General features: G+C 64.4%; 1 protein-coding gene across 1 annotated transcript; it reads right to left on the bottom strand.

Moving 5' to 3' along the window:
- Positions 1–9,158: 9,158 nt before the first annotated feature.
- NPTX1 (neuronal pentraxin 1) lies at positions 9,159–13,522 on the bottom strand. The gene is made up of 5 exons (XM_040989455.1): positions 13,079–13,522; positions 12,589–12,796; positions 10,776–11,020; positions 9,873–10,052; positions 9,159–9,380 (listed from the first exon to the last, which is right to left on the bottom strand). Exons 1-5 carry the CDS (start codon positions 13,520–13,522, stop codon positions 9,159–9,161), a joined length of 1,299 nt encoding a protein of 432 aa, XP_040845389.1.
- Between the last annotated feature and the right edge of the window lie 300 nt (positions 13,523–13,822).

Below are 13,822 nucleotides of genomic sequence, written 5' to 3'. Positions count from 1 at the left end.
CCTGGCCCTTGCAGAGGCGGCGGTGGAGGCTCTGGCTGCAGTTGATGGAACGGCACCTGCACCCGTCCAGTTTCCAACTCACCCTCCCACCGTGTGTGTCCATCCGTCCCACGCTGCGTGCACTGTGGTCTCATTCCCACTTTCTTCTGACGGCAGGCCACTGCAGGGCTGGCCGCATCTCAGCAGCCCGTGACGAGGGGCATCCAGGCTGGTGGGAACAACGCAGGCTGCACCCTCTGAGACGGGAAGGGGAAGGGCCAAGGGGCCCCACGGCCATGGGGAGCCCTGGGACTCCTAGGACCAGCAGCCAGATCTCACACACCACGCATGGCCCCAGTAGGGCAGCTTCCTGCATGCCTAGGCCCCTGCTGGTCCTGGGCTCCAACTCCCAGCCCACCACCAGGTTCCTACAACAGTTGGGGAATGCCTGGGCAGGACGTGGGGGGCTTCGGTGGACTGGGGCAGCGTCTCCCGAGCCGCTGGGTGGTCTTTGGGGCCAGGGACCCAGTTCGGGCCGTTGGACTCTGCCGCACTAAAACTGGCCCTGGTGCCCCGGCCGTCCTCCATGTCCTGGGGTGACTCTGCCAGGGCCGCTTCTCTGCCTTCTCTACTCCCTCCCCTTCCGAGCGGGAGCATCCGGGGCCCAGGAGGGGTTTCCCAAGAGGAGTCCAGCTGGCCTGAGCCAGGCTGTGCCCTGATGCAGGAACACGGCCAGTTCTTGCTGCAAAGCGTGCTTCTGGCTGCGTTGTTTTTTCCCCCGCTCTACATCTGCGCTCACAGTCTGGAATTCTTAGAGAACCAAAACTCTCAAGAGCCAAGCCCAGAGCCAAGAATGTGGGAGCCAGAAGGGATGTGTAAGGGGGCAGAGTGGAAGTGCCAGGGCCTCCTCCAGGACGGAGAACAGAGCTCCAGGCAGGCCGAGCCTGGGGCAGGGGCCACGAGAGCCCATGCACGGCCAAGCAGTGTCACCAAGGTGACAGGACAGCGATGTCCAGCACCAGGGCACACGTGGACTCTCACATCTGAGGTGGCTGTATAGGAGGAGTATCCAGTCGCAGCTCGGAGTGGTTCATGCCGACAGGGAGGCTAGCAAAGGGCCAGGGGCCGGGCAACAGCAGAGACACGCCAGGGCGCTGCCAGCCAAAATGCGGAACAGGGCCCGCCCTGCCCCTTCTGTCAGAGATCCCAGAGCCAGCAGGGAGGTGAGGAGGCCCCCGGCTGGTGGAGGCTGGCACGGGAGAAGGCCTGGGTGAATTCTGCTGCAGCTAAACAGACTCTGCGTAGCCACGGCCTCCCCGCCTGGCACGGCCATCTCACAGATCATCCCCAGGCAGCTACCATGCCAGGGGCCACAGCACTGCGGCAAGCCAAGGAGGAGCCCCAGCACTCGCTGCAGGTGGCAGACCTCGGGGACCCCGTCACCAGGACTTGGGGAGAGGCCCCTGTGTGCAGAACGGAGTCTCCAGGGCAGCTTGGGCGGGTGGCTGCTGGACACGGCGAGGGCTGTCAGTACCGCCCAGCTGTGTCCTGCGAGAGTGGTCGATGCCACATTTGCCACGGTTAGAAACAGTCAGCACCAGGGTACTCCCACAAGCCCGGGCTGCGCACAGCACACAGTGAGCCGTGGGGCTGCTAAGCCATGGCACACGCAGAGGGTCCCTGAGAAAGAAACAGCCCCCAGGGAGCCTTCCAACTGAGGCCCTCGAGTTGGGGGGCACTGCTGGCTTGGCAGGAGCTCTCGGTGGCCTGGGGCAGAGCCTGAGTAAGGAAGGGGTAGGCCACTCCAACCACCTTTCCTGCATCCCACTCCCCCGTCCCCCCGCCCTTCCCTCCTAAACCCTAGCCTCCCTTCCTGTACCCCAGCCCCTCTTCCTGCACCCACTTCCCTTCCTGTACCCCAGTTCTTCCCCCTACACCCAGCCTCCCTCGCTGTACCCCAACCTCCTGCACCCTGGCGTGTCTCTCCTGTTGTACCCTAGCCTGACAGTACCCCAGCCCCTCTTTCTCTGCAACTCAGCCCCTTCCCCTGCACGCCAGCTCCTCACCACTACACCCCAGCCTCCCTCAACCCTAGCAAACCCCAGCCCCTTTGCATGCTTTATGCCCATTGCCCTACCTCCCCACACCCCAGCCTCTCCCTGGGCCCTGCTGCCCTGTTCAGGCAGAGCCCAGCCCCCTTAGCTGCACTGCCCCGGGCAGCTTGTGTACCAAGCACAGCTCCCCTCGGAGCCAATTTTCTGCACAGTGGAAACGCTTTCTCCGTGCCCACTTCAGCAGATGGCCCCCACCTTGGCCTGAATTGAGAAACACGGAAACCAAACAGGGGACAGACGGCTGCCTTGGCAATGTCTTCCAGGCACACAAGCGTGCAAGCTCACACCCGCCTCCCCCGCCCCCCGCTGCATCGCACGCTGGAGCTGCCCAGCGTCCCCTATCCCCCGCTGCCAGGCTGGGCCTCCAGCGTCCACACCCCTCCTGCCCCGCAGACCACGGCCTGGGCACCCGGCTGGTGGCACAGGGCCTCAGCAGGTCCCAGCTGCCCCACGCGGGGTGTGTGAGGCCGAGGGCCCCTGCAGCGGCCCCTCCACTCCTAAAAGGAAGTGCTGACTGGCAAGCAGTGCAGACGCTTACAGTAGCTGAAAAGCTGCAGGCCCTCGGACCTGGTGTCCAGGAGAAAGCACGAGTGTGGGGGCAGAGGGCAAGGGTCCCCCAACAGCTGGGGGAGGGGTCAGGCGGCCTGACTGGGAGTCAGAAGTCTGTCCTGGGAATCACTACATGGGCAGACCCCGTGCCCCCTGGGGCAGGGGTGGGGCAGGCCAGGTGGCAGGGGTCAGGTGCTCTCGGCAGGGAATGCCACTGGCTCCCATGCAGGGGGCGGACCTGTGGCATCCCGTCCATCTGCTGGGAGCCGGGTCTGTCTTGGGGACACAAGGGCCCTTCTCAAGCAACAGGACACCAAGGCAGATACGAGCTGGGAGGGGCCCCGTGTCTGTGACATGCAGTTGGAGAGGGGCAGGCACAAGAGGTCAGGGTTTGGGGGTGTTTCCAGAAGACCAGGGGTGAGGGTGGGAGGGACTCCCGCCCCAGGACCCCCAGAGGCAGCCACCAAGAAATGGGATGGTCAGGACTATGCATTGGCCCTGTTCTGGGAGGGGATGTGAACATGGGCCTGGGGTCCCACCCAGGGCAACGCCTGCACACAGGCCCGGCTCAGGCAGCAGTCCGGGCCAAGGCCGCACAGGGAGACTCACGTGGAGTTGCTGGGAGCTGCACGGGGGCTCCCGTAGGTAGCTCAAGTCCCCAGGCAGGGCAGCAGGGAGAACGCCGAGGACTGGCACTGCTTTGTGGCACAGTGCTGGTGGGCACAGCGCTCGGGAGCTAGCTGGGTGCTGGCTACTGGCCTCAGAGGCTTCCTGAAAACTTTTAAAAGAGTGTACAGAGAGAAGAAAGAGAGATTTTCATCTGCTGGCTCACTCCACAAGTGGCCACAATGGTCAGAGCTGAAGTGACCTGAAATGAGAACCAGGAGCTTCTTCCAGGTCTCCCCCACATAGTTGCAGGTTCCCAAGCCCTTGGGCCATCCTCTGCTGCTTCCAAGGCCATGAGCAGGGAGCTGGATAGGAAGTGGGGCAGCTAGGACTCAAAAATCACCCATAGGGGAGTTGGCCTTTCAGGTAGAGGCTTAGTCTACTCTGCCACTGCTTCTGGGAGGATGTTGTACGCTGAGCTGGCACACTCAAGATCTGTGGCTGGAACAGGCCTGGTTGGGGAGTTAAGAAGATGCTCTGACTGGGTTGTGGTTCCCGCTGGTGAGCACGGGAGCCGGAACGGGGGCAGCTGTCTGGGTTGGACATGACTGCAGTGCCCGTTGGCATGGGTGTGGACAGGGTCTGCAGTGTGCCAGGCTGGGCTAGATTCCAGAACCCACTGGTGCTCGTGGGAGCCACAGTTGGTATAGGATGGGCTGGGCTAGGGCTCTGCCCCTGCTGAACCACATGAGAGCTGTATCCGGGGGTGGACCAGGTGCGGCTGGCTGTAACACCCAAGAGTAAAAACCGAAATGTATGTGAAAGCCAGCTGGAAGAGGCCACTGCTCCTGCCAGGACAGGAGGTAGGCTAAGCCAGTCTGGGCCAAGGACCTGCCTTGGTGTGTGGGACCTGCCTTGGTGTGTGGGACCTGCCTTGGTGTGTGTGGGACCTGCCTTGGTGTGTGGGACCTGCCTTGGTGTGTGTGTGGGACCTGCCTTGGTGTGTGGGACCTGCCTTGGTGTGTGGGACCTGCCTTGGTGTGTGGGTCCTGCCTTGGTGTGTGTGGGACCTGCCTTGGTGTGTGTGTGGGACCTGCCTTGGTGTGTGGGACCTGCCTTGGTGTGTGTGTGGGACCTGCCTTGGTGTGTGGGACCTGCCTTGGTGTGTGGGATCGCCCCTGGAAGGAGACGGAGCCCCGACTGAGGAGCTGTGGGCAACTCCCTTCCGGTGAGTACAGGAAGCAAGGCTGGGAGCTGCCCAGACCAGCCAGCTGACAGTACCCACCAGCACACACGTGGGTCAGGACTCGGGGCAGGCCAGACTGGCCAGCACGTAACACCACTGAGAACCAGGACGGGGTGCTGGACAGGCCAGTTTGGGCCACAACACCAGCCAGTTCACCTTAGGGCCGGGACTGGGGGCTGGTTGGGCTGGTTAGCTTGTGTCACCCCTAGCATGAGCTGGAACAGAGCGTAGACTGGGCTGGGCCAGGCAATTGCCACCATGAGACAGGCCATGCCAGATTGGGCCACAGCACCCACCAGCACACATGAGACGTGGGGAGGAGGAAATGTGAGCTGGGGGCGGTTTGTAGGGGCCTCTCTTGCTGGGTCACTGCTCCCACTGGCGAGCGTGAGAGCTGGGTTCCGGGGGCAGACCAGGCCAGGCAGAGCCACAACACCCGTTGGTCTGCATGTAAACTGGGTTAGGGGGAGAGCCTGGTTGGACTAACCAGCTGTACCCACTGCTGCAGCATGAGTCAGAGTTAAGTGCAGGCTGGCTGGGCTCTGCGGCAGCATCAGCTGGCAAGTGCTGGGACTGGGGCAAGTCCTGCCAAGCTGGTCTGCAGAACCACCGGAGAGTGCAAGATCCAGGACTGGGGGCGGACCTGGCTAGACAGGCGGTGGCACCCACTGGCACGAGCGTGGGCTGGACAGTGGGATCGATTGGGTTGAGCTGGGCTTCATCAGCCACTGACGTGTGTGAGAGCTGAATGGGTGTGGGACAGACTGCACCAGTCTGCTGCATATAATGGCAAGTACAGGAACCAGGGCTGGGGGCGGGCCTGGCAGGGGTTATGGGGGTCACGCTGACCAGGCTGTAGGTCCCACTGGTGTACGTGGGGGCGTAGTGTATAGTGAGCAGGACTGGGCCCCAGTTTCTGTTGGTTTACGTAAGAGACAGGGCTGGAGACAAAACTGACCCAGGGATCAGAACTGCCGGTGTGTGTGTAGGCTGCTGTGGGTGACGGACAGAGCTGGGCCCTGTACAGCTAGCACACACGAGAGTCAGGTCTGGGATCACCTCAGGTGAGGTTTCTTTGGGGATCCCCCCAACTGAACTGCTGGACTCAGACCGCCAACCACGGGGAGAATTGCAGGATCTGCGGACGGACTGTGGAGCGTGTGCGTCAGAACCGGGCCTCGTCAGTGGCTCAGAGCAGTGGACGGCATGCCCACGTGGACACAGAGGGTATGGCAGTCCACTGGGGCCTGAGGAGAACATCTGGTACCACAGCAGAGGAAGGAGAGCAAGACAAATTGCTCAACTGCCCCAGCCAAGCATCGGCAACAAATATCTGGCCGAATGGAGACTCTAAGGTGGGCTGTCAGCCACGGGACCCTGGAAGGACTTCCTTGTCACTGGATTAGCGAGCTTGACAGCATTTCAGAGCTATCAAAGCCACTTGAGCAGAACCCTCGGAGCATGCCCACATCGGGGACCGGGTGCATGTGCCCCGTCCCCGGGTACTGAGCTGGTTGGCAGGCTGGGTACGCTCCTACCCTTATCTCCCCACTCTCCCCTAATCCTTAACCCTTCCCACCTTGATCAACTGTGTAAACATCATCAAAAATACATTTTAAGAAAGAGACATTCCAAGGAGGCCACGTCTTTCTTCACTCTTTACTGTGTAAAAATAAACTCAACAATTCATGTCATTTCAGCAAGAAAAAGAAAAAAGCGAGAATACCAGTAGAAATAGTGCATTTCCAGAATTGCTGATGGGAGGCGGCAGGTCCCATGGTTTTGACCCATTTGGTACCAAAAGGCTGCAGATCATATGAAAAATGCACAGCTTTGGTTGTAGGTGACGGAGTCAGGTACATTGGAGACTGACGGCAGCGGCCGGGGGTACGCGCAGTTTTGGCAAATAAGACGCTACGAGGGGGGGCTCTAAGGATGGGGTGGTCCCTCAACGACTTGCTCTGTGTAGGTCAGTCCCGGGCAGCGGCACAGAGCCGCGCCCCGTCCTCAGCAGGTGTGTTTGCAGGCAGCGTCCTGGGCCGAGCCAGGCTGGGGCGGCTGCAGGCTGCCCAGGGCTTGTCCTCCGAGCGCCCACAACGCACAGCCACCCTCACAGCTCGCCACCCTCACCTCCACCGCGGCTGGAACGCATGTGCAGGACTGGCCCCCCATGCGCCTTCAAGAACAGGCAGCCCCTCCTTGGAGCCCCACTCCCCGGTGGACCCCACCCCGGCCTCCCCCTCCTCCCCTCTGCCCACAGACACGCCCTCGGTCTCAGGTCCCAGGGCTGGTGACAAAGTGATCTTTGCAGTTTTAACAAAAGAAACCGGGAGTCTACAAAAAAAAGAGAAAGAAGCGTACAAAAATGCATCTCTTTCATCCAAAATACGTGCTTTCGGTCCTACGTTTCGGTGAAGCCAGGAAAGGGTGTTCCAGGGATGGAGGGGCTGATTTAGGGGTTCATCCTTTGCTTTCATAAAAATACTCTTGTTTGGTAATAAACTTTTTTTTTCTTCTACAGTAAGAGAAATAACTGCGTTATCAAAAGCGAGAAGGCTCACGGCCCCAGCGGGGCTGAGCCCCGCGCCCCTCGGACACCGGGAGCAGCCGGGGCCCCAGTGAGCGCTCCCCAGCCTCGTGGTTTACAAAATGGCTTACCTGAGAGGCGTGTAGTATTCAGTGCGAGAGGGGACAACGGTCAGATTCAGAGGAAATGGGGACCACGCCAATGAGACCGTGGCCAGCCAGGCGCCAGGTGTTACACAGTGAGGAGCCGAGGGCTTGGTCGCCCCCAGCGCGGGGCCGGGCTGGCCAGCCACCTGTCAGCTGGTCCCTGGTGCCGTGGGCCTGGGGACAGACATCAGCGTGGGGGTGGGGCAGGGTGCTCTGTCCCTCTGGTTAGGGCAGAGGATGGCTTGTGGTCCTGAACAGACGGCTCCCACCCGGCCCACCCTGGGCAGGAGGTGGGCGGGGGCGGGGGCTGGCAGGAGAGCGCCTGCTGGCGCCAGCTCCGAGATGGCTGAAGTGGGGGTGGGCTCCCCTGGCCTCCCAAGCTCTCTGGCTCGCTCCCAGCTGCAGCGTTGCTCAGCCTTGCTCTCAGCCTACTGGGTAAGGATGCTGCGTGGTGTGGGTGGGACCCGGGCCCTCCCTGACGCCCACCCTGGGCTCGCGCACCTAGCCGTTGCGGCAGCTACATGGTCACACAACACTGGGCGGCACTCGGCACACAACACAGAACCGGAGAAATCCATGCAGGCGAGGGGACACACGTGGAACGGAGGGAGCGAGGGGCACACCACCGAGGAACATGCAGACAGGGAGGCCCCTGCAGGCCCAAGGGTGCCACAACCCGCTGGGTGCCCAGTTACAGAAGCAGCAGTCACAGGGGTGGGGGACGGCGCGCTGTCTGGCCGCGGCAGCCAGGGGCCGTGCAGACCCCCACGGGGACAGCGACATGGACACAGGCACAGACACACACACAGGTTCACTAGCTTCCAACACGACGAGGGCCTTGCTTGGGGAGACAGGGGCAAGGGGATCCCCAGAGAGAATCGAAGACCAAGGCGCCTGCTCCTGCCCCAGCAGTCGGTGCAGAACTAGAGGCTCATCCGCCTCTGGCCAAGGACAGCCTGGACACGGAGTCCGGGGCCCTCAGGGTGCGGGCTCATCCTTGGCAGGGCCAATGTGAATGTGCTGGCTTCCTCTCACGCCACACACGCACACACACGCACACGCACCCCTCCCTCCGCACAGGGCTGGCTGGAGGTGCTCAGGAGGCTTTGGCAGGGTGCATGCAGAAGGTTCCGGAAACTGCTCGGGTCTCGGTGTCATAGGCCACGACAGCAGGGGGCCTCTCTGGGACCTGAGACCTGGGAGGGAACGGGTGGGTTTTGGGGTACTCTCCCTCGCAGGGGCCAGACATGCTGGGAGGGAGACAGCTCTGGTTGACAGGCCAGGCCCAGGTCTTGGCGTGGAGGAGCGGGGCATGGGCCTGGGACAAGGCGGGTGCACCAGGCGTGCAGCCCAGCCTGGGGGACCCACGCTTCCCGGGGCCTGGCTCACCTCAGCAGCCCCTTCCCCAGGGACAGCCCGGTCCCAGGGCAGTCTGAGCAAATCCACTTCTAAATCCAAATCCGACTTGGCAGTGAGGGCCCTCAGCCCCCCACATGGCCCAAGAGGACGTCCACTCCACGGGTCCCAGGGCATGCCACCCCGCCAGACCCACAGAGGTGTGCGAGAGGCCGAGCCGGCCCACGGCACAGACAGCCTGGAGCTCTTGGGGACTGGGGCCTCAGCCGTCACAAGACTGCCCGGACCCAGAGAGGAAAGAAGATTCCAGAAGTCCTTCCCAGCCACACACTCAGAGGGACACGCACACACAGGGACACAGCCTCACGCGTCAACACACTCACACAGGCCCTGTTCAAGGTGCCGCCGCTGCCACCTGCTCCGAGGGGGAGCGGCTGGGGCTCCTACGGGGGGCTTCCTCGGGAGACGGTTGAGGCAGGACTGGTCCACGTGCGTGGGTGCGGACATGACCAGGCTGCGTGTCTGTGTGGTGGTATGTGTGGGCAGGGGCCGTGGCCTTGCTTCATTCCTGGGGGACGGGGGACACGGCGGGTATCACTGCACAAGCAGGGGACGCAGGCGTGTGGCCGGGGCTGTCAGTTGATCTGGCGACAGGCCTCGAATGTCCACTTCGTGGCTCCGCCGTATATGTCGATGTGGGACTCGGCCCAGGCGATCACGTTGCCCGACACGGCTTTGGTGCTGCAAGTGGCCAGGTTGTACACCTCGCCCGGGGTCAGCTTGCGGTCCCAGATGTTGAAGTGGGCCAGCTCGCCCACAAACGCCTGGGTGGCATCAAACCCGCCACCCAGAGTGTCCTGTAGAGAAAAAGCAGGCGCTGGGGCCGGGAGGGGCAGGGGCCTCGTGGGGCACCATCCCTTAGCCCGAGGCACAGGCCTGTGTCCCCCTCGGCAGGGGCTCCCCACCTCTAACCTTCCACTCCCCAGGGCTCCAGGCTGCCCTGGTCTCAGAGCTCCTCCTGGGGGTCCCCTGGGGCTCCCCGGCCTGTCAGTGAAGGGCCAGGCAGTCCCACCCGGGCTCCCGTCCAGATGCCACTCTGCCCAGCAGACAGAGGAGGCCTGGGTTCCCTGCCCCTCCCAGGTGCCCAGTGGGACACAAACCACTTCACAGGGACTGAATTATTTATTATCCTAAAAAGCAGCCTTGACTTCCCCAGGCCAGAGCGAGTGTGGCTGTATCAGGGAGAGCTGGAACCAGAGCCCGCTCCCGCCTCCTGAGCGGCGCACCCAGACTGGCGGCCGGATACTGTCCAGCGAAGCCCACTCCCATCCTCCCGCCGCCGGCCGCACCTGCTCCTGGCCCAGCACCAGCACGCCCTGCGGCTTGATGGGGTGGTAGGGTGCCAGGTTCTCGCCGCTGCCGCCCTGGGTGCCATCCTGGTAGGCCTCCCACACCCCGTCCCGCGTTGTCCACGTGATGCAGATGTGGTGCCACTTGCCGTCATTGACCACGAAGGGCAGCTTCGCCACCTGGGGGGACAGCGCCAGCTTTGCCTTTTCCCGTGCCACGGCCACCCTGCCTCTCACAGCGGCCACCCTGCCTCTCACAGCGGCCACCCAACGCCCCCTGCACCTGCCCCTCCAGACCCTGTCGGCCCCACGAGGATGAACCTTGGGGTTACACAGAAGAGGGGCTCCTGCCAGCCTTGGGGCCATGCCCAGCGGCCACTCTGGCAGCCTGCTCCAGGCCTGTGCAGGGTCTCTGAGATGCTGCCCGGAGCCGGCAGGTGCCTGGCAAAGCTGCCTCCCACCCGTCCGCATACACCTTCACTTCTTTCAGTCTACCTTCCCAGGAGACCCAAGGAGCCCCCTTCCTCCTTGCCTGGGGAAATAGGACACACCCTCTTTGTCGCACAGGGTTTGGATCCTAATTCCCAGCCCGAGGTTTAGCCACTCAGTAGCCGCCCTGGGATCTGAAAGCTGGCAGTTAATCCACGGCGCACAGAGCGGCTGCAGGGGGCCCAGGGGCTCACGGGACCCGCCGTCTCCCCAGCGGGGGAGCTGGATGGGACAGACCTGGACCAGGCGCCACCTTCAGCACCGCTAGAACACCAGAGGTTCCGGACATGGCCAAGCCAGCTGGTGGCTGCAATGGCCCCCGCTGGGTGTGTGTGGGGTTCTTTCTCCACCACCCCGAGTCCAGGAAGGCCCAGGGCCCAGGGGGAGCACACGCCGCTGCCCGTCCGGCCTCACCTTGTCGTTGATGAGGATCTCCATGGGGTTGTTGCCCCACTCGATGAGGACAAGCTCGTTGGCCTGGCCGGGCACGGCGTAGGAGAAGGGCGTGCCCACGCCTGGGGCGGCGCTGGACTTGAGCCACATGCACACGGTGAAGGCGTACATCTCCGGCAGGCTCTGCTTCACCTTGGCGTACATGTAGTTGGTCCGCAGTGGGAACGTCAGCTGGAACTTGTCCCCGGGCCGATTGTCCTTCTGGCCTGCGGAGGACAGGACGCGGCCCTGACACAGGCATCTGGACAGGCGATCCCGCAGAGCCCTGTCATGCACCCAGCCCAGGCTTCGGGGGTGGTCTGTAGACCTCCCAGCTTCACCCAGCCCTGCCATGCACCCAGTCAGGCTCCCAGGGCACTGCCCAGAGGTCAGGCGCTTTGCCCCAGGGCACAGAGCCAGGGGGCAAAAGAGCCGAGCCAAGGTCTCTGCACCCCATGGCTGGCTCTGCGCCCACACGGTCCTGGCGCAGCGCTTGGGGGCTGTGGCTGAGTGCTGAGCATTGGCAAGTGGGCACGGCCTCCTGGCATACGCACTGCCAGCCTCCCAGTGCAGAAGGTAGGGCTTGGCAAAGGAGGCCAGCTCCTCGGTGAGCAGTCCCGTTGGGAGCCGCCCTGGTTCTCGCATGTGCCTGGCTCTTGACGGCCCATGCCATACTCGGCCTGGGCGTTCTCTTAGATCCCCTCCCAGGACAGCCTGTACCCCATCACTTACCTGCTCCCCAAATCCCCTTTCCCCCACCTCCAGCTCTCACCATGAACCCCGTTGCCCGGGCAGGGACTGGAGAAGAACCAGCCCCGAGCCAAGGGGGTGGGAGGGGGCCCAGGTGACAGCTCCGAAAAGGAGACGGACATTCTTGGGCGAGCTATGCTTCCTGAACATTCTGGCTCCCAGTCCCTAGCCTGCAGCTGCTGTCCCACAGACAAGGAACCTCTCCCCGCCCCCAGTCCACCTGCACACTCCTGCACGGGCTGACCCACGCCAAGCAGTGTGGCCACCTGCTCCAGGCCCCCAGCCCAGAAGCACATCACCTGGGTAGGACCTGGGTGCGCACCTGTGGTCCGCGAAGGCCTCAGCCCAGTGACACCCCCTCCTGTAAGCCAGGGGCCGCGCCAAGGTGCAGCAGCTCTCCACTGCCCTCAGCGACCTGGGCCTGGGGTGGGAAGCAGCCCCCCATCTCTGAGGGGCTTCACCTCCCGCATCCTTCTTCCCTCTCCCCCTCCCTCCTGGGTCTCTCTCCTGTTTTCAGTTACATAACGCGCCTTAAGATGGCACTGCTTAAATCCGGCACATTTTGCGGCCCGGGCAGGGTCACGTGGCTCTGCTCCCAGCCGGGAGCAGCCCCCCCCCCCCCTTTTACAACCTTGTTTGATTTCTGCGCCTTCGGCTCCTCCCCAGCCTCTGGGCTAAGCGCTGGAGCTGGGCGGCCTAGGGGGTCGGGGGACGGGCTGGGCTGGGGTCGCTCCAGAGAGAGAACCGTGGAGCCAAAGAGGCAGTCCCCTCCTTGGCTGGGGAGGAGATCGCGAGGGGCCACCAGCGGCGCCCAGAGGAAGCCCCCTCGGCCCCCGTGGGGCCAGGTCCAGCGGGGTCCGACTTCCTGCTACCAACCGAGACCCGCTGGATCCGAGGCTGCCCCTGAGCGGGGCGGCGGGGTGGCCACTGCTGGTGCGCAAAGTTACTAGAAATGAAGCAGCCGGGCCTGGGTGCTCCGGGCAGGGTGGGGGTGCAGGCTGCCCGGGGCCACCGCGCAGCCCAGAGCCCGGCCTCGGGTTCCTACCTTTTTCCAGCTCGCTGATGCGCTGGTGCAGGGAGGTCAGGGCGCTCTCGATCTTAACTCGTTCCTCGGTCTCGTTCTTCGGCGCCCCCTTGCCCTCCTCCAGGGCGTTCACCCGCGACAGCACTTGGCGCTCCAGGTCCTCCATCTGGCTTTGCAGCAGATCCCGGAGGCTGTTGGCCTGGCTGGAGGAATTGAGGCGGCTGTACTGCTACGGGGCGCAGGGGCGGAGAAACCACACGGTTAGGCGGACAGCCCGGCAGTGCCCGAGGCCCGAGTCGCGGAGTGCCCGGCGCGGAGCTCGCGCGCTGGAGCCGGGGTTCGCCCGCGGGGCCCGGCAGGCTGCGAGCGCGCGCCGCTGGCCAAGCTAGGCGAGGCGAGACAGGGGTGGGGGCGCCCGGGGGGTCGGGATGGGGATGGCATGGACCGGGGGGGGGGGGCGCGGACCAGGGGGTGGCCAGGCAGGGCGGCAGGGGCGGGGCGGGGCGCGGACCTCGAGGTTCTCCAGGCGGGTTTTGAGCGACTGTAAAGTTTGCCCGAGTTGGCTGAGCGTCTCGGCGGCCGGCGTCCGGGACAGGTCGCCCATGGTGTTCTTGCCGGAGCCGGGCTGCTTGCGGCCGCCCGCCGCCTTGGCCTCGCCTGCGCCCGCGTCCAGCGTGCTCTGGCTCTCGCAGCGGCCCAGCTTGGTGGTCAGCTCGCGGATGGTCTCCTTCTGGCTCACGATGGTCTCCTTCTGCCGCAGCACGGTCTCGCGGAGCTGCAGGACGCTGCTCCGGAGCTCTTCGGAGCCGCCGGCGGCCACGGACGCGGCGCACATGTCGGCGTCCACGGGCACCGAGGTGCAGATGAAGCGGGTCGGTCCGAAGTCTTGGGCCGCGCCGCCCAGGAGGCAGAGGGCGAGCAGGGCACAGGTGCACGCGGCACGGCCGGCCGGCATGGCTGCGGCGCCCGGGCCGGCTCGGCTGGGGCTCTCGGCTGCGGCTCGGTCGGTCGCTCCCTCCGGCGCTCCCGCACTCTGCTCCGGCGCGCCGCCCGACCCCGACTGCCGCCTGCGCTGCGGAGCCCGCGCCTTTTATGCCGCCGCGGGAGGGGCCTCGGCGCGGCCGACGTCAGCGGGGGAGGAATCCCGCTTTAATTGTCTGCGGCGCGGGCCCCCCAGGCCGGCGTGGCCGGGGTCGCGCGGGACCGCGGCGGGGGCTGCCTGCGCCCACTCCCCGCGCCCCCGGCGCGCCCCGCT

This window comes from Ochotona curzoniae, unplaced genomic scaffold (genome assembly GCF_017591425.1).
Source record: "Ochotona curzoniae isolate NIBS_2020 unplaced genomic scaffold, NIBS_Ocur_1.0 contig_523, whole genome shotgun sequence".
NCBI lineage: Eukaryota > Metazoa > Chordata > Mammalia > Lagomorpha > Ochotonidae > Ochotona > Ochotona curzoniae.
This window is presented reverse-complemented; position numbering and strand designations above follow the sequence as displayed.

Coding starts and splice junctions, on each gene's coding strand:
- NPTX1 (XM_040989455.1), bottom strand. CDS start 13,522: ATGCCGGCCGGCCGTGCCGCGTGCACCTGTGCCCTGCTCGCCCTCTGC. Junction 11,021..12,588: donor CATCAGCGAGCTGGAAAAAG/GTAGGAACCCGA, acceptor TGTCCTCCGCAG/GCCAGAAGGACAATCGGCCC. Junction 10,053..10,775: donor AGATCCTCATCAACGACAAG/GTGAGGCCGGAC, acceptor CTGTCCCCCCAG/GTGGCGAAGCTGCCCTTCGT.